The sequence below is a fragment of the Coccinella septempunctata genome, chromosome 2, assembly GCF_907165205.1.
Source record: "Coccinella septempunctata chromosome 2, icCocSept1.1, whole genome shotgun sequence".
NCBI classification, from domain to species: domain Eukaryota; kingdom Metazoa; phylum Arthropoda; class Insecta; order Coleoptera; family Coccinellidae; genus Coccinella; species Coccinella septempunctata.
The window spans coordinates 27,963,545-27,982,855 of NC_058190.1; the positions used below are offsets into that span (position 1 = coordinate 27,963,545).

Sequence of the window (19,311 nt, forward strand, 5' to 3'; positions counted from 1 at the left end):
TATCACTTGATTAGTATGCATTAGCTGTTATGCAGCTTAATAAGGTAAATAATCATTAATATTCATTAAAATAAGTATCTTTCATTTTGCATACTGAATATGATTTATGATATAGTTATTCATGTACCAAGGTCGAAAAACTGTCTATTAGAGTCGAGCCTGCAAATTGATCGCAGCCGAGTATAGCAAGCAGGCGAGACACTATAGAGTATAGACAGTTTTTGCCGAGGTGCTTGTTACATTTTTTCGTCGACCTCACATACCTTTATGAATGAAGTTACCCGTTTTATGGCCTCATCTGAGCTCTGGTGATGTGTAAGGCCTGTCGCAGACATGCAACTTTTCAGTTTCGCGATAGCTGAGCAACAGTTTGATTGCAAGCGGGTCGAGTGCGCACACACACGCAATCGTTTAGTTTGTGTCGAGGTTGAAACTATTCGATCGTAAATCTTTTCAGTTGCATGTCTGCGCGGCCCCATATAAATGCATTGTACTCACTTCTGCAACTAAACAGTTGCAAAACTAAAAATTTCATGTCTGCGAGAGGCTGTTATCCATATCGCTATCATTACCCATTCTTGATTAAAGTGAGTACTAACATTCAGATCACGTACCTAATCCACTGGTAAAATCTAGCCGATTTTATAAGGTAAACGTCCACAGTTCCGCATCGTACGCAACGCACGGATCGCATTAAAATAATCAAGCGTACGCTTATATGAGTTTTTATGCAAAGCGTTCTAAAATACTTTCGATGTAATCCGTGTGTTGCTTACGATGCGGAACTGTGGACGTTTACCTTTAAGGGGCAGTAATACCTCAAGAATCTCCATTCAAAAACGGCATTCAGTAGTTTCTAATTTACGCTTTCAATTTCTTACGTGAAGCCTTAATTTTTTTTTAAATTGATGTTAAAGGACGTCTTGATGTCACCCCGTCTCTTTTTTTCCAATTTAGTTGTTTCTTCATGAGAAAAAAACTTGAACATCAGTTGCAATAAAACTTGTTTTCACAATCATTTTTCGACGGATTTTCCACATATTGCGATAGAAATTACGACGCCGACGGGGCGACATCGGCGATTCAATTCTTTATATATTGCTGTGATTTTCATAGCGATATATGCCAAATTTATGCTGAAATTCAGGAATAACTGAAAATTATTCAATATTCCTAATATTACCTCTCACTTGGTAATGGCTACTTTTCAACTGACTCAGTACGTAATTCAGGCTATTGCTCAAAGATGTGACACATCTTCGTATTTGTGGTATCATCCGTAAAGCAACCATTGTCGATCGTCTTGATCTAGAATCGTATGTACTACTTCCCCTCAGGGAATTAATTTGACAACAGAAAATAACAGCTATTGTCACAGGCACTTTTGTTTTCATCAAATTCTGTATTCACAAAATTGATTCAATCACCCCGGGATATTGCTTAGTGACGAATATGCGGACCAAAAGTAAATCAGTACGAAAAGTACTCGCCTTCAAAAATAGATGACTTTTCGTCCGGAAATTAGTATACTTCATTCAATTTTATTTTAGCAGTCGGTTGGCCATGGAAATTTGACACATTTCACTCTGTATAGTACGAAAATGTGAGGTTATGAAGCTTGTCAAAACATTTTTGGGTTTTAAATCATCGCTATGTTGCCCGTTCTACGTAAAAGTTTCTGTTATTACGTATTTTATCAAAATGTCGAATCTCTTCGGAAAATATGTGACGAACATAATTGAAGTTTATACAAACTGATTGAAGGCATACCAAATCCAGTTATTTGCATGGAAAATATAAGAGATCAGTATAATATCATAATATGCACTAGCTTGAGGAGAGTTAATGTTCGTTATCTTCTTTGGCTTACATCATTTGTAGATTTCAAAAATATTAACCCGAAGATGAAATGCATATGATGCAGTGGTTGGGAATGGGTATCTCCCGAAGGAATTAACAGATAATTACAAAATGTTAAATTGTTCAACAAAAATCATCTTGCATCAATATATAAGTAAAAGGAATTAAAGGAAGTTTCAAGTTAAGATGCACCGTTGAACAAAAATTTCACATGAATAAACAAGTAACAGGGCAACTTGCGCGTATTTGTGGCTATTCATCTCAATACATTGATGTAATAATAATAATTAGGTATTTATTAGTACCTTAAGACATTTACATTGTATAGGACAAGTCAAATGAAAAATAGAAAAATCAATTTTCGAGAACTTATTCTACGATGACATTCATCGAAAATCCTATAGTAAACTTTTCGCATTAATGCACTCAAACATAAAATTCTCAAATGCCACCACTTTTTTGGGTCTCCCAAGAGAAGGAAATTCTTTGTCATCCTCTTCATTCACAATCTTTCTGATTGAGGTAATATTCAGCTGAAATATAAGTCTTTTAGATTCAGATGAAACATTATATAAATTCACTTACATTGAATATGTTCGCTACCGTCCGACGTATTGTGGATTTTAGAATATTAGGGTATAACTATTCGAATGAGCGGACCTGAATTCTAAATAGCACTTCCTGAAACCCTGTCTCTTTTTTCAATCACTTTCGACATTTTCGAATTTTCGTAATAAAAATTTATATTAGTTGTGGCAACGGCGTTATGACATTAACGACATTTCATGAGTGCCAACCTAACTTCGTTCTAGTTACAAAAACTTGAGAAAATTATTTCATGGCCAACCGACTGCTAAAATAAATTTGAATGAAGTATACGTAAAATGTTATCTTTTGTTCAGATTGACGAAAAAATAATTTTCATTGCAGCTGATTCTCAATTTTTGAATATTCAAATAATTTATGAAATACTTTTATGTTTATCTTAAGGATCTTGTAATAGCCAGTTTTCTCATCAGCCTTATGACCAACACGCTGTAAATATTTTGACATTTGTCATCCACAAAGATTGCTGATATCCAGATGCGTAAGATATATCTCAACTTCAGAAAAATCAAAATCCTCACCCAATATTGAGTAATTTCACCTCAAATTCCTTTTTCGACTAACAGCAAAAAACTTTTACTTTTACCCTCACGTTGAATTTCCGTTGTTTCAAAATGCAGCCAAAAGTTTATTCAAGTAAAGTGTAATACCACATGGGTTGCCAGTTATATTTTTTTCGGAGTGCTGATGTCAAAGCGCTATACGTTTCAAGAACAGAGATCTTTTCATCCGGGTTGAACGCTACAAAAATGTTCTCCATCGGTGTAGTTAAGTTTATTCATTTAGGCAATACCTGTATTTCACGAAGTATTTGTAGACAATTTTGATATGAGTGCATATCAGTATGGCTAGTGGGCCAGCAACGAAGATATACTACTATTTAACTGAAACAATTCCTCACATTTCAGAGCAATATAAAAGAAGCGAGAAAATTGAATGATGTGGTAACGGCACTGATAAAGTTCATCCAGTACGAAAGCAAATTCATGGAAGTTCACCGATCAAAGTGAGTTCGAGTAATAAACTTTTCTCCATCAGTTAAAGAATTCTACGACTGATTTGCACCCATTAACAAAATAGTTATACGTCTAACGTCTGAATCCCCTGAATACGCCCCTGTCGTCGCTTGAAGACATCCCGAGTATCACGAAAGCTCTCGGCTAGCTGGGAGCCGATACGCTCTGGAACCGGGGCGTATCAATATAAAAGATATGAACGGTGGACCTCAACCCCAGGGCAATTAGTATTCTGAACAGACCCGAGTGAACAGAGAATTTCCGAAGAGTTGCAAAGTGTGTAAATAAACTAGAGAGTATTAGAATAAGACTTTGAACAAAAATAAGTGCAGTAGTTGTGTAAATGAATTGGAGGTTCTGGAATGAAAACAATTTAATTAACCCCGAGAACGTTACATTGGTGTCAGGTGGTGAGTGCCATGTTGATTAAATTGTGGAATATTCTAAATAGAGTAAGATCCTAGAGCGACCAGACATAACTTATTTTCACACAGATGAAACTGTTGGATCTCAGTAGAGTCTCATGTGCTTTGAATACCTGCGAACTTGTGGAGCTTGCCTAGTGACACCTGGGTAGATACCAGATGGCAAAGTTAACTAAAAATAAGTGTTACTTAACTTATTTTCACATGGCTGATTTTTACATATGTTTTAAAGAATATATTCTGAAGTTATATTATGAGTTGGAGACACTTTCCATGGGCCAAAACTCTTGCCAGACGCTTTTAAGCTGCACAAAAGATAAAAAACTTCACTTATTTTCACATGTCTGATATTGAAATATATGTCATTGAAGTAACAATAAAAAAGTTATATTTCATCATTCAGTCAAATAGTAGTGACCAAACATCCCTTAAACATAAAAATTATTTAGCCGTGAGTGTGAGCGCGAGAGCACTATGCATGCGTTTCAGAGTGAGTGAGACTATGGTAACTCGGTTCCCTTTCACAATCTGTTTGGAGTCCCTTTACTGTAAGCTAGGTATACATTGCTCGCACATAGAAAATGGACCAGGCCATTGTGGAATTTTTCAAGCCAGTCTTTGAACGAATGAGCTTGAAATTGCAGGAAAACACAAAAAGAATGATATTCATTGAAAATGAGTGAGGAGCAATTAATCTAAGCTGGACAACAGGATTGGAAACGTGGAAGAAAAGATTGGAAACTTTAAAGACAGAGTTGGAAACACTGAAGGACGATCAGGTGATATAGAAGAAAAAATATGGAGAAAAAATTTGAAGAACATGTGAAAACTCTGGCGACTGAGCAGGAAATTCAACAAATATTGTTATGTTGAGCTGGAAGATAGGAGTGAACCAGGGCGAATGAAGATCCAACCTCCAGCCTTTAATGGCCAATCAAATTGGAGCACTTAACAAAAGCAATTTGCAACAGCAGTCATTGCCAATGGTTGGGACGAGGAGGATAAAGCGACAGCCTTGATTGTGGCACCAAGGGGAGATGTATCATTCAGATTTATCGACATATTCTTTCGATTGTCCCTCGATTCTTCAGATTGTCCCTCCAAGTCAACAAGGGAATTACGAAGCTTTGATAAGTAAACTGTAGATGAGATGGTGTGACGCACACCTCCATCAAGTGTAGGTATCACGCACAGATCCAGAGTTGTCATCAGAAAAATGTAGACACCTTGCAAGAATTCGTAGGAGATATAGCAAGATTAGTTAGACTGGACCATCCAAAGCACCTGATAGTTTCTTGGAACAACTTGGTATCCAGACCTTCGCCGGTGGGTTGAGAGATATGGAGACCCAGCAGACTCTGCGGTTGGATGCCCTGGCTCATGCAGTTGAATTTGAAGCGCCTAAACAAGATTCGTACAGGGGACAGATCAAGTTGATGAAGCCATAGCCAGAGATGATATTACGCCGAGTTCTCCGGGAGCAACGAAATATAGGACCTAGATGCTGGAATGACACCGAGACAGGTCATATCCAGCGCAACTGTAAAAAGCTGGCTAAATTAAGACACCGTGAAAGGAAAACACATGTCAATGTTGATGCATTGAATCCATCATCATGGATTCGAACTGGCTGCCGCAATCCCTAAAGCAAGAGAAGGTTTGCCCAGAACTGAAGATAGATGAAAGAAAAAGAACAGAGACCATAAGGATAGAAAAAATTTAGTCATTTAAATCCTAGGGTGAAGTCCTTCTAGGCACAGTGGAATTCCATCTTTTTGAGGGACACACTGTTGAAGAGGACCATCGACAATGCGGAGGGTACAACAGCCAGAAACCAGCTGATAATTCCAAAGCAGAAATATTAGAGAAACTACACGACGTGTGCCGATGAAGCAGTATAACGTACGTACTCTGGATCGAGTCGCCTTCAATATTGCTGGCCCATTCCCAGAAATCGAAAATTTCTGTGGCGGTGGACTATTTCACCAAATGGGTTGAGGCTTATGTCATTCCAAACCAAGAGGCCTCAACCGTGGCGGATATGCTGATCAAAGTGATTCTTAGCCGGTTTGGTGTGCCACTAGAGCTACACTTCGATCAAGGACTGAACTTCGAGTCCAGCCTGTTCTAGAATGTATGTGAATTGCTTGGAATCAAAAAGGCGAGGATAACGGCCCTTCACCCAGAGTCAGATGGCATGGTCGAATGAATGAATCGAATATATTTAACTAAAGTGGTCTCTGATCATCAAAGAGACTGGAACAGGCACCTTTCTCTATTCGCCACGATCTACGGATCGTCGGATCGTTACTACAAGGATCGACAGGAGAGGCACCAGCCTGTAATATGTTCGTTCGAGAAATAAGGTTGGCGTGTGACCTGGAGTTTGTATGTATATAAGTCCGAAATGAAGATAGCTGGGAGGATTACGTGAGCAGCTGTAGGCTGCACTACATTCATGAGGCAGAACCTTCAAATAGCGAGTGACCGAATGAAGCTGCGGAAGGTGGTTTCGATGTTGGACACTTGGTCTAGCTATTAAACCCCCAGTGAAAGAGAGGATTATCACCTGAATTACAAAAGGACTGGATACAAGATGATAAAAATGATCAACGAAGTAGTGTACCGTATCCAAAAACTACCCAGGTGAAAGAAACGAGTCCTTCATATGAATCGTTTGGCGAAATACAAGGCGGACTATGACAAACACGACGAAACCAATCTGGGAAGGACGATCACCCAGAAAGTGGAACAGGATGAGATGAGTTTCGACCAATTCATGGCAAACTATGAGGAACTGGGAAAGCAGGATTACGAGAGGAAAAGCATTCGTTTTCAGTAAGAAATTTGGCCCTGTACCTGAGCCCTGAGCTGTTCGAACAACAGCCTCGTCCCAGGAAAAAGTCCTAGGCTTTCTGATACCGGCGTTACTTTTTCTACCTGGTAACCAATAAAAGAGATTCTCTTATAACAAACCTAGGTATGTGGGATACCTTAGGTGCGTTCGGCCAGTAGACTCTATAAGCACTTTTTGTTCCGTGTCGTTCGGGCACGAAGTTTCAGAATAAAAAGTGTTAATAGTTGTCGTTCGACTCGCTCTGTACCGGTGTTTACTGGGCGAACGTAGCCCTCGTTGAACCTAAGGGGTGAACTCGCCAAGTTGAAGGTGAAGAAGCTAGCCGTGCCAAAGTTGGATTGTGGTCTAAATCGATTCATCTGGAGATTCGTTTTAAAGATGCTAGAGGTCATTTTCAATAGATCGGGAACGAAGATACTGATATGCACATTTAACCCGACCAGTCAGACGGCGAAGGAGAAGAGTAGGGAATGCTATTCACAACAACAAGGATGCTGCAGAGAGGGAGACGCTTCTAGATTCAGTCACACCAACCAGGGTGTCCGAGAACCAATCTTCCTAAGGAGGGGACAGCGTAATGTCCAAATCCCCTGAATACGCCTCTGCCGCCTCTCAAAAATATCGCGAATAACACGAAAGCTCCTGGATAGCCTGGAACGGGGGCGTATCGATATAAAAGATACGCACGGTGGTCCCCAGGGCAGTTAGTATTCTGAACAGACCCGAGTGAACAGAAAATTCCTGAAAAGTTATAAAGGGCAAAGCAGTGAAAGTGAATTAATGAGTGTATAAATAAATTAGGGGAAGTCCTTGTGCATTAGTTTTTGTAGTAGTTGTGTGAATAAATTAGACATTGTTTGAGAGATGGGTTAAATCGATTGAAAAAAAGAAAATCTCACCGTTCTCCTCTCAACTCATCATTATAATAAATTTCTTCAAAACTCTTCAGAGCCGTCAACTATAAGGTTCGTCTTCAAACGAACCTTAAAGTTTTTTTATGCAGAGAGTGGGTGCAGTGAGGAAATGTCGAAGCGTATAATATAAAAGGTTTCACTTTAAAGAAAAATTCTAAATTTCAGACTATATGTATTGAAGGCATACTATCATCACGTAAGGAATCAGGGAAAAAAGGCTCGGAAATGGCTAAATAAGGCCGACGTTGCAGCTAAGAAGTACGGAATCATTTTGATGGAAGAATGGATTCAGCATACAAGAAAGGTAAATTTATAAACATCTTTAATTTTACGTTTTGCATTGAAATTATTACAGGCGTGGAACAATGAGTTGCCGAAAAAGAAGATGGATTTCTGGAAAGACCACTGCGAAGAAAACAATGTTGTTTTCTATCAGGAGTACGATATGAATACAGATGATATTGGATTTTTCACATTACCGACACCCCTATATATGTAAATGTATTAATTTAATTTTTTATGGTTGAATTTCATTTAATATATTTTTTATTTGTGTTAGAAGTTATTGATTATAATATACAACTTTGACTATAAAATATTTTGGCACCAGGTTTTTTCCCGCAACAACTAAGACACATGTATTTATATTGAAAAATAGTTGTTTCTTCTTTTCTATATCTTCTGAAACTCTTGGGGTTTTCACTCCCAGTTCCCAGTCTTTGAAACAAAATCATTTGAAAGATTGAAATAATTGATTTGCTCCTGACGAATAAGTGCAAGAATTTACGCAGGAGCAAATCAATTATTTCAAGTTTTTAACTGATTTTGTTTCAGAGCCTGGGAGTGAAAACTCCAAAAGAGTTTCGGAAGATACAGAGTCCTCCCAGATTGAATAGGGGGAGGAGGAATAGGGGAAAAGAGATTATATGAATATGTATAATGTATAACCTTCAATGAGATATACTCCAGAGCTTTCTTATAGTAACTCATAAGCTAAATGCGAAAAAAAAAATTTCAATGGTTATTGATGTTTTCTCATTCATGAAAATCTTTCGTCATGTTCATAAATTCCACTTCCTTACCCTGCAACAAAAATTGAACAATACTATATAGTATGATCAATATTGATCATCTTGGAAGAGTTTGAATGACAAACAGTTTAGATTTGAATTGACTTTATTCAGGAACAAAATACAAATACTTGTCGAAAACACCCCAATACTTCGGCTGCTCCACACTTGTCCTGAACAATTTCGTACTCTGAAAAATGAATTGATATTTTCAACCTGAAAAAATTTTGTTCTTTTGAGGAACATTTAAAAAGTGAGTATTGAACTTGATTTAATTCTTTGTTACAACAACTATTATTCTAAAAAGATGAAAAATTATGATTTTCGTCATTCGAAGAGATCATAATCTACATTTTTCTGCACGCTTGTTTGAATGTTAGACTTTTGCCATTCTTCTAGTATATAGTGTGTGTGAAGAGGAACTGTTCGTATTCCTACCACGTATAGAAGCTACTCGCTACTCAGGTGAACAAATGACCATGAATTTTTCCTTTAATTCAGTATAAGGATCAAGAGTAGATAAGTGTCAACTCTACACGTCACACAGCTATTTCATAGTTTCATGATATTGTGCCCAGGATTTTCCCAATTGAAATTAGAGGATTCGGCGGCTTGTTGTGACCAAAATTATAGTTCAGAGCTGTGAAATTCACACCAGAGCCAAACCAGTTTTTTGTTTTTTATTATGTTAGATGTTCCTACGAGATATTTGGTCGGCTGCAGTAAAGAAACGTTTTGATATTTTTCGATTCTGTTTCCATATTCGTGTTAGGTATAAAAGGAAGTATAATCGGGAAACATTTCAACAATTTCCGGTGAATTTTTTTTTTCGGTGCAGATATGTAAAAAAAAAGTTGTGTTCGATTTATGAAAAAATTTCTTCAAAAAAATTGTTCGAAAATTGTGTTCATTCAGAAAATGAAATTTAATTTGGCAACCGGAGAAAAAAATCACGAACATTGAAGGTTTTCCGCCATTTTGAAAAAAAAATTTCGGACTTCTTCATCTTTTCTGAATTGAACACTCAAAAATACTCAGATGTGACCAGACCAGAAACCGTTATTTTTAGGTTTACACATAACTGACCACACTCATTCGAATATTGCTCAAATACGACTTTGAACACCCTATATCTCGATTATGCTTCGAAAACGGGGTATATGTCATAAGGCAAAAGTGATTCGCCCGGTGTCATTTAGGCACCATATATGTTTGTCCAGTTTATGATGAAACACCCTGTATGTGTTCATAAAGGCACTCAAATAAATTAACTATAAGACAACAGAAATGTGTGCATGCTGAAGGATTTGAGTTTTCGAGTAATTTCATGTTCAAAAATTGAAAAGTATCTGTGAAATTTGAAAAATTGAGTACTTTGGCTGAATACAACTCTGTTTAAAAGATCCACAAACGTGTAGTGTCACAGTTTCAGCTAGTTATTCTGAAGGTTATTTGGTTTTTCCAGGGATGGCACTGCCCATTATGAAAACTTAAAATGGCTATATCTTTTTATCAGGCCGAATCAGAAACAAAGGTATAGAAACCAAGGCAAAATATTTGTACGAGACTCACCCTGTTTTAATAGTAGGAATATGTACTGTTCCTCGTGACTAGCCCCTTGTACAACATATGTCAATAACAAGGTTTTCATAAAATTTAATGATTCGACCTTTTAAATGCATCCTCAGATGAAAGGAGTTATCTTTATAAATAAAAATGTTGCCTTGTTTTGTGTTGTCATCGCATCACATTAAAACTGTTGAACCGGCAGTTTTATTATTTTTTTTAACATTCCTCATACTTCTCAGAAGGTTCATATTCGAGAAAAATTCTAAAAAATTGCCTGGGAAAAGTGGGAAACAGAAAATCATCATCAAATCTAAATGATATCTCGCTCGTAAGTGTGTGTTGGCTAGTCAAATAATAAATTTTTTATAGGGGCACCAATGTAAGCCTAACATAAGAAATTGAATAAAAAATATAAATTCTGATGAAAAAACCTGATATTTTTCAAGAATTATCAAAGAGTCAGCATTGAAGAGAGAAAACAACTCTTCAACAGGAATGTAGTATACGAGTATTGGGGCTAGATTTGTTACAAAGAGAGGTAGACTTGGGATGTACCATGTGAAGTGAGAATCTACGTTTCTGTGCTCGATTTTTTTAAACTGATCAGTAAGATCGGATGCATAAATAACTGAGAAATGATTGAATTGGTCGAAAAGTGAGGGTCAGATTAGTTAACGAAATGCAAAAGGTCAGTGCCAGTGAATCCAGCCGAATGGAGTTCGCAACTTATCAACATTCAAATGAAAATTATCTAACTTACCGGAAAAGTTATAATCTGGTAGAAGACGTTGAATATGACGTGAAATGTGTATGAAACTTGGACGTAAAAAAACTCCATCATTCCTTCCTCAGATTCGGGTGGTCTGAAAAAATCGGCTTGGATTTCGGAGGCAGTTAAGATACCCCCAATAAGGAAAATTCCACATAAGCATCCTAAGCAGAAAATAAGGTTCATGTAGTTACTTCTGGAAACTGAAGAAAAAATCAGAGATGTTATTATTCAGGATGAATCAGAAAATATTGTTTGCTGTATTCTATTAATCAGCAGTTATTCAACCCTATTTCTATTAGGGAAATCTAAATTTATTACATTGCAACAATATTAGGAGAATTTTCTATATCTGGGGAGTTCATTGAGGATTAAAATAATATTATTTTTGTTGCGTTTCCTGAATTTTTGAATATGTTTCTTTTTCACTATTCCTTAGTTTTCAAATATGATTGAAAATGTTTTGCATAAGATAATACTATTGTAAAACTGTTCCAGAATTTGTTGATATTATCATCATTCCTCAATTCGTTTTCACTTTGAAAATTCCCAGAAAACTATATCACAATTTTTTGATTATCATTACTGATATACTGGCAATTTAGAACTGCTCAAAATAAACTGAACTTTGTATAGGTCAAGCAATTTTTCATCAAATGTTTCATTTCGCTAAATTCCATCCATTGAAAAACACCAGTGTGAAAAAATTCGAAATTAGTCCAAAACTCATTTAAAAAAATTGGTCTCAATAATAATTCAAAAAATTTGTTGAATTATCACAATCAGTTGATTGTCGAGTCTTCTCGATTGTCATGTCGGTAATAAAAGTATCGTTTTATTGTAGTTTGGATTCCAGAATTGCAGGTGGGTCGTATTTGTAATAGAGTTCTTTATCTTCTTTGAGATTCAGGTTGGAACCTAGATATTTTTGCAGCTATCGGTCGAGCAGAACTTCAGGTTCTTTAATCCATCAATTCCAAACGTTCTCCATCGGAGAAGAAGCTATGTTGCTCTGACGAGGTCAAATGAGACCGAAACTATGGTCAGCATCTGCTCTTCTTCGATGGAGCGTTCTCCAGTTGGAGCCCTGACGATGGCAAATTGGCTAGTTCAATTCAGATCTTTGTTGATATTCATATCAGCGGCTGGCATGCATCTGAATTAATCCTGACTTTAGCCTTGCGGCTTTCACACTCCTCTCCAGAGGAACATTCACTTATCCCAGATATCTCAGATATCAAAAGGATTAAGCTAAGTTCTCTAGTAGTTTCTTCGGTATCAGGCCTGTAGATAAAATGACAATAGGGATGGTCTTGATATCTTTGAGCTTCCACTGTCTTCTGGTTTGTTCCTCGAGATCTCTGTATTTCGAAATTTTTTCAGTGTGCCTATCTAGAAGATTGTTAATATTTGGAATTGCCACGTCGATGAATAGTGCTCTGTCCTCATCCTTATTGAGCAATATGAGGTCTGGGTTATTTTCCAGTCTGTGAGAACCGTGCGATCCCAGTAGAGCTTGTGATGTTCATTTTCCAATACAGCATCCAAGTGGTAATTGTAATAAGGAACCTTTTTCGAACTTAGAAGTTGGTGTTTTAATGCCAATTCTTGATGAAGAATCTTGACAACAGCATCATGTCTATTTTTATACTCCGTTCCCGCGAACTTCTGACATACCCCTGTGATGTGCTGGATAGTTTCATGTGTCGCACAGTCATAAAGACAGCTATCGTCCGCCACTGAGGCATCCTTGGCGATATATTTCATGTAATTTCTTGTTGGAATCACCTGATCCTGGATGCGAGCATGAAGCCCTCTGTCTCAGGAAACAACTTTCCGGAAGGCAACCAGTAGTTCGACGCAGATATGTCGACGTAATCATGGTTGACCTCGTTCTGGTTCCTTCCATGCAAAGGTTTGCCAATCTGTTTCTGCATTTTACTTTCTGCAGAGTGTTCGACGGTTGACGGTTTCCAAGTGATCTTGTTGTAGCTTTAACGGCGTAGAGCTATCAGCAACACAAACTACTCGATGAAGTTCTGACGAAGCAGCCTTGCTCAGAAAATCCTCAGAAAGTCCTTCAATTTCCTGGGACATACGGTTGGACAAATCAACAATTCCTCTACCCCCAAGATGTCGTGGCAGCTCTGTCCGTTCTACAGTGACTCTATCAAACACAGTGTCGACAATTGTGGTCTCGTTTTGACGTGAGCCAATCTGCATTCCGAATAAGAGATCATAGCATTGAAATCTGTGCTTCTAAGCCGCCATATTCTTGCTGAATTTCCAATTGTCGCCACTGTGTTTGATAGTCACTGTAGTCCGTTCTATTGAGCTTTTGGGGTGATGTTTATTGTGCTTAGTCAGCATCGTCCTTATTTTTCTCTGTAAGGCAGCTAAATCGGTGGTCGTCCAAGTGATGATACCGAATGAGTAGTTCAGTTCTGAGCAAGCAATATTATTATTGTCAGCGGTAGTTTTCGAATTTCAGCAGGGGTTGTATTATCCTAATGTGAGTTCGTTAATTCCTTTTCACATTTTCTAGAATTTTTAGAAAAACTTACTGACGATCATTTGATCGTTGATCTATTGATCCATTTCGTTTAAAAATACCGTTTCGAGATATCAGCAGAACGAAAGAGAATAGTGAGTCTTCTAGTTCTAGATAATGCTCATAAAATTTGTCTAAGAAGTTACGTTCCTTCTGAAAGATTCGAAGAAAAAGAAAGAAAAAATAAATAAAAGCATTCATCGTTTAAAACTCACTTGTGGAATATGCAGACAGATCATCCTCAGTCTCTGATATCGTGTCGTCGGTGTCGAATTCGTATGTTTTTCGATCCACTTTAGCACACAAAACATTATGATGTCTTGTCCATGAGAAACTTCTTTTCAACAATGGTAATGAAGGAACAGTCCAGCTTTTCCTGAAGGTAGGAAATGGGTAAAATTTATGAGATTCAAACTTCCGATTCACCCAATGAACTTTTCTGAAAAATAAAAATATCCATAATGTAGCTCTCTATGAAATTCACAATATTCTTGCAACGTTCGACGTAAAACTCAGCACCAAAACAGACTGTTTTTTTCTATAAATCATGAATTCTTATTATGAATCTGAACATTATAATATAACTACTTGCTCAACAAGTTTTGATGATAACATCTTGTTGATGAGGAATATATGGAACCGTTTTTTGAGAACAAACAAAATACGACATAATGTCGAATAAAACATTTCGTCAAATCGCCGTTTTATCTTCTATGGCTACGAGGTCATCATTATTGCTTCTGCAATAATGATGCTTCCTTGAAAACACCAATTGAATATGGAAAAGAGCCCTCTGTTTCTACTGCATCAATCAGAGAGAGACTGATAAATATGAACAATTGTGTCAGCAATGATTTGAAATTTGAATATTAACCTCTGCTGGTAGCAATAGTTGGCTGAAGAGCAAGAAAGTATGGTACGGTAAAGAAAGAATTTCAGCTCACCCTAGATCCTCATTCAGAACTTTCTTCACATCAAGATCTTTTCCCTCTTTATTATCTTCCTTTACTCTCAACTGCTTTTTTATATCGTCTTGCGTAACTTTCGGTTGTAGTTCTACGGTTCTCTTGGATTCGTTTTTGGCATTTTTTACTCTTTCGTTTTTTTCATTCTTCTGTTTTTCAAATATATGATTTTCAACTCTTTTGATTTTGAACTTTGAAAATTCTGTGTCCAACTTTGTTTTTGAAAATTTATCCTCTTTGGGACTGAGCTTTGTTTCAAGTTGGCTTGTATACCGATTTTCACTTCCAGATGAATGATCATGGGTTGATATATCAGAGCTATGACTGAAAAAGACAATGTTTTCAGGAGTCAATAGTCAATTTTCTTATTTTTCAGTTATAAGGATTACAACAGGGAAGGGAAATGTGCCGATAATAATTCTCTATATTTATTAACAGATTTAACCTTCAATTAAAATTCAAGAATGACAATGAACTGAAAACAAGAACTTTGAAATTATAATTATATATAGTAACGTTTTGGGGTCTGTATCAGACTCCTTCATCAGACGAAAATCAATGGAAATATTCTGAATTGTAGCTTTTAGTTGACGTTAATTCAGAAGATTTTCGGAAATTGATTTTTGTCTGAATTCACTTGCGAGATTATTTCAGAATCTTCAAACAGATTTATAATCCTTGCTAGAACCGCTCAATTGAAACGAGACCACTGGATTAAATACCTTTTCAGGAATGTGTATTTTATTATATTTTATAATTTACATACACTTTCAGACCTCTCTAGATCTTCTCACATGAAAATGGGTATGTAGCAATAAATTCTCAAATCTTTCTCATTGATACTGAATACTGATTTTCTGTCTTCTCATGCTAATTTCTTTTATATGAATAAGTTTATTTCATTTCTCAATTACATATGACTAATAACTGTTTCATATGAATGACTCCTCATGTTCTCCAGGCTGGACCCTGGGTTCAGTAGTTTTTCTTCAGAACAACTATGGTTCAACGATCAATGATAAACCATGATATTGGTTGATAGTTTTTTCAGCCTTCTGTACTTCTCGAAACCAACGATTAGTGGTTTACCTCATTAGTACTCTCGATTTGTACCTCTTGGTTCTATAGAAATCATGGAACAGCCTTTCGGCAGTGTTTCCAGTCTCCTCATTTATGTCTTGAGGAGCGTAGGAGTATTTATTGAACTTGTCAAAGTCTAAGTCTGACCTCAAGTGACTTCTCATTTGAACTGTTCTGGATTATCTCTGCTTTTAGTTGAATAATGTCTCTCTGAGTCTATAGATGTTGTTAATATTTGTTCTTTATTACTGTATTAGCTTCACGCAGGTGACTTTGTTATTTTATGATTGTGAACGACATACAATAAATATTTTTATACCACCTTCTACTCAATTATCTTGTCATACAGCCCACTACTCTTTTTAAAAAAATCATAACAGCCCCGATTTTGAACATCTACTGTTAGTAAAAATTATCAGTGCTGCGCCTAAGGTGATAACAAACTCTTCTCTAAGATAAGATGAGAAACTAGCCTCGAGAACACGATTCTCTTGCGAGAGTCTCAAATAAGTCACGTAGTCATTCAAACTTGTAAGTTTTCGAAACATTTCAAGCACAAAAAGCACATTCAACATGCTGACCCAGAATGCTGAAGTGGTGTGATAGAGACGTTTGGACAGAAGTGTTGTCGTTCATAATTTATATGCAGAGACACCTTACCTTGCTGTTGTTTCCTTTCTTGTGCTCTCATTTTCCTGTAGTAGAGATTCAGATCTTGAACTCAGTGCTTTTTTTTCTACTTTCCTGAAGCACATTTAAAATGTTACGAAAGAGAAGATGCAGCTGCGAATACAATAATTAAAGAAAACAAATACCTTCGAAATCTGCTGTCTATTTGTTGAGCTTGCTGTTGATTATTTCTCTTGTGAGTAAAAGTATTCGTATTTTTTGGATTATAATTATTCAATATCTTCTTTAGTCCGGGAAGAACTCTATAAAAAATATGAAATAAAAAACCTACAACAATAGTTTCAACAGTTCACCACATAAATATAACGGTCTCGTTTTCATAGGCACATAATGTTTGCTCTTCAAAGACCTTTTTTCTTATTGAAATTGAATAGATTCGATAAATGCATTCCGCTTCGAAGAGTGAATTTTTTTCGAACCAAGTTAAATTTCTACTGCATATAATTTTTTGATTAGTTTGTTTTGATATATTATATCGCTTTTTTGTTCGCTTACGCCACATTTTGAATATCCCGCAGGAGATCAGTTGCTCCCTTTCAAACTTCTTATTTTATTGATGAGATAAGACCAGAAAAATAAATACCATATAAAAATAAAATTTTTGCACATAAAATAATGTTGGGCAATCAGTTATTACCTTAGAAATTCAGCTTTGAACTGTCCTTGAGCACCTTTGATATAATGATAGTTTATGATATTTTTCATTATTTTATTTTGACTATTCTTGAGGAGATTTGTCCCATATACTAACAAATATATTGTAGAAATTAAAATTGACACAATTGTTGTATTCTATGTTCTAATTGACCTTTCGTCAACCTCTTGTAATTAACCATGAAGCTAATTAATAAGGCCCGGCGTTTCTTGATCCTTCTCGTATTACAGACAAATTTCTCAATGTTTTCATGCTTTGAAAAAATATAGGCGGGTGGCAAAAAATCCTGGTGTTAAGACTTGCTCTTCCTTCAGTATCAGGCGGTCGGGTGTTATAAAATATTCAATTTTGATAAACTAGCAGCGGGATTCACAAAACTCGGATTACGCGATCAACGATTTGACAGTATTACTCGATTTACAAGATGAAATCAATCAAATCATTTCTGAATATCGTCGTTAAAACCCGAAAAATGTGTAACTCCCAATTTAATCAAAAAAGAGATTTTGATGCCATCCCTTAGCGGTTTTCAACATCTACATGCTCAGAAATTTGTGTAGTTCCATCGAACAGTTAAATATTTTTCCCGCGCAAAATAGAATAATGTGTATCTCCGTGCTTGAAATTGTTTAAAAGAAATACGTGTACCTCCCTTACACTAGCACGGCGTCAGTGCATATATCCACATCACATCAGTGGATAACATAAGAAGTAGTGGAAAAGTAGTGCTGGTTTGCTGTGAAAACAAAGGTAAATATTAAGGGAGTACGGGTTATAATAAAAAGTTTTTTGTCTCTCCTGTCAAATCAGCTAAAATGGAGTTACACATTTTTCGGGTTTTAACGACGATATATTGGAGAAGTCTAAATTGAGGATCATTGAATGGATGTATGTGGATCATGATTTGATGCAAGAATGATATTCTGAGTGCTGATGACTGAATTATCGATTGAAAACAAATCGACGTTTATCCTTCAATCAATTTAGGCGTTAATTCTCCGGCGGTCAAGCTTTGTGAAACTGGAAGTTTTTGATTTTTTATTTCATATTTAATAATCGAGCATGAGTATAAAAGCATAAAACAAACATTATCCAGAATGGACTGAAGATTGAAATTTCAAAATGGCGTTACGTTTACACGTAACGTAAATGGGAGCGCCCATAAAGTAGCGTAGCACTGACATGGCACATACATGACAAAATGATAAAGGCGATGCATAATTTTCAGATACACTTCATTCCGATGTGCGATATCTGAAAATTATGCATCGCCTTTGTCATGTATGTGCCGTGTCATTGCTACGCTACTTGGGCGCTCTGCCTAACGTTTCAAGAAATTGAAACCACTTTTAATGAAAAAAAAAACACAAACACCTCCAGAATATACTTAACATTGGACGAATCAATAATGGTTTCCCTAGACTTAAAACACTTTTATTGAACTCAGTTACTCAAACTACAATAGGACTTTTCCTGAACGAAGAAATCGTCTTCTGTTTAAGTGAAGTCGAGCCTGTAGGCAGTAGGGTCTATGTATAATAGTTCTTTATAAGATAAAAAATCTCGACGATATCTGGAGCAAACATTATCGAAATAATTGTTCATAATGAATATTGTTGTGAAAAGAAATTGATAGGTACTTACTCTTTTACTGTTTTAACATTCCCTCGAGTGTTTATAGACGACGAACCTCTTGTCACAGACTGGCCGCTGAAACCAAACGAAAAAATAATTCATACGTTTCAAGTATATGCAAATAGATTTCATAATTTTCTCAATGATCAGGTACCTCATAGGTCTTATTCTGGAAGATTTGCTCTGGTCATTTCTAAGATCCAAATAGTCATCATCAACTGAAATATTATCAAATCAGGGGTTGCCAAATGTATGGAGACTAGTACCCTTACCAAATACTTTGAGATTACCATTATCACACATAATTAGGAACTGAAAATTAACTCAAAAAAATTATTCTCGAGATGTCAAAATGACACTAGAAGTTCATTTTCATCATCATGTTGAGTAGAGTAGAAATAAGGGGAACGTTCGCTACATGCGTGCGGAACATAATATATGTTGCATTGGTAGCATTAGTGCTACTCTTGATTAAATATAGTTCGGAGTGTTTTGAATTTATTGTTCAGTTATTATATCTAATTAATATGGATTCAATGTGCAATAGTTCTAGAAGTACCATTTTCTATTGTACCTACTTCGTTTTGGAATAATGTGAGTAGTGGAATCAAATTATGTACTCAGTGCACATCAGTTCATTCATATTGGA

The 19,311-nt window shown here is 36.3% G+C and overlaps 2 protein-coding genes across 3 annotated transcripts in view; one reads left to right on the forward strand and one right to left on the reverse strand.

The window, feature by feature from the left end:
• The window catches only part of LOC123307125 (adenylate cyclase type 10-like), a 106,013-nt gene extending 97,777 nt beyond the window's left edge, over window positions 1-8,236 (forward strand). Inside the window, exons 28-30 of the mRNA XM_044889343.1 lie at window positions 3,375-3,472; window positions 7,844-7,982; window positions 8,034-8,236. Coding sequence (XP_044745278.1) covers window positions 3,375-3,472; window positions 7,844-7,982; window positions 8,034-8,177 — 381 coding nt within the window. The 3' untranslated portion in view covers window positions 8,178-8,236. The remainder of the gene's footprint in view (window positions 1-3,374; window positions 3,473-7,843; window positions 7,983-8,033) is intronic.
• Window positions 8,237-8,836: 600 nt separating this feature from the next.
• LOC123307610 lies at window positions 8,837-19,052 on the reverse strand. Of its 2 annotated transcripts, none has more exons than XM_044889992.1 (9): window positions 18,935-19,052; window positions 18,817-18,880; window positions 18,672-18,737; window positions 16,498-16,614; window positions 16,343-16,426; window positions 14,582-14,926; window positions 13,853-14,076; window positions 11,078-11,250; window positions 8,837-8,938 (listed from the first exon to the last, which is right to left on the reverse strand). In XM_044889992.1, the coding sequence occupies exons 1-9, from the start codon at window positions 18,963-18,965 to the stop codon at window positions 8,855-8,857; spliced, it is 1,188 nt and encodes a 395-aa protein (XP_044745927.1). In that variant the 5' UTR covers window positions 18,966-19,052; the 3' UTR covers window positions 8,837-8,854. The 2 variants fall into 2 exon arrangements, with proteins under 2 accessions (XP_044745927.1, XP_044745926.1); XM_044889991.1 differs by having other exon boundaries at window positions 11,078-11,289.
• Between the last annotated feature and the right edge of the window lie 259 nt (window positions 19,053-19,311).

What these genes read in the sequence shown, in the direction of transcription:
- LOC123307610 (XM_044889991.1), bottom strand. Translation starts at nt 18,965, where the DNA reads ATGTGTGATAATGGTAATCTCAAAGTATTTG. An exon ending in AGAAAGGAAACAACAGCAAG is followed by an intron (nt 14,927 to 16,342) that starts GTAAGGTGTCTC and finishes TGTCTTTTTCAG; the next exon opens with TCATAGCTCTGATATATCAA. An exon ending in TCTGTCTGCATATTCCACAA is followed by an intron (nt 11,290 to 13,852) that starts GTGAGTTTTAAA and finishes TTTTTTCTTCAG; the next exon opens with TTTCCAGAAGTAACTACATG.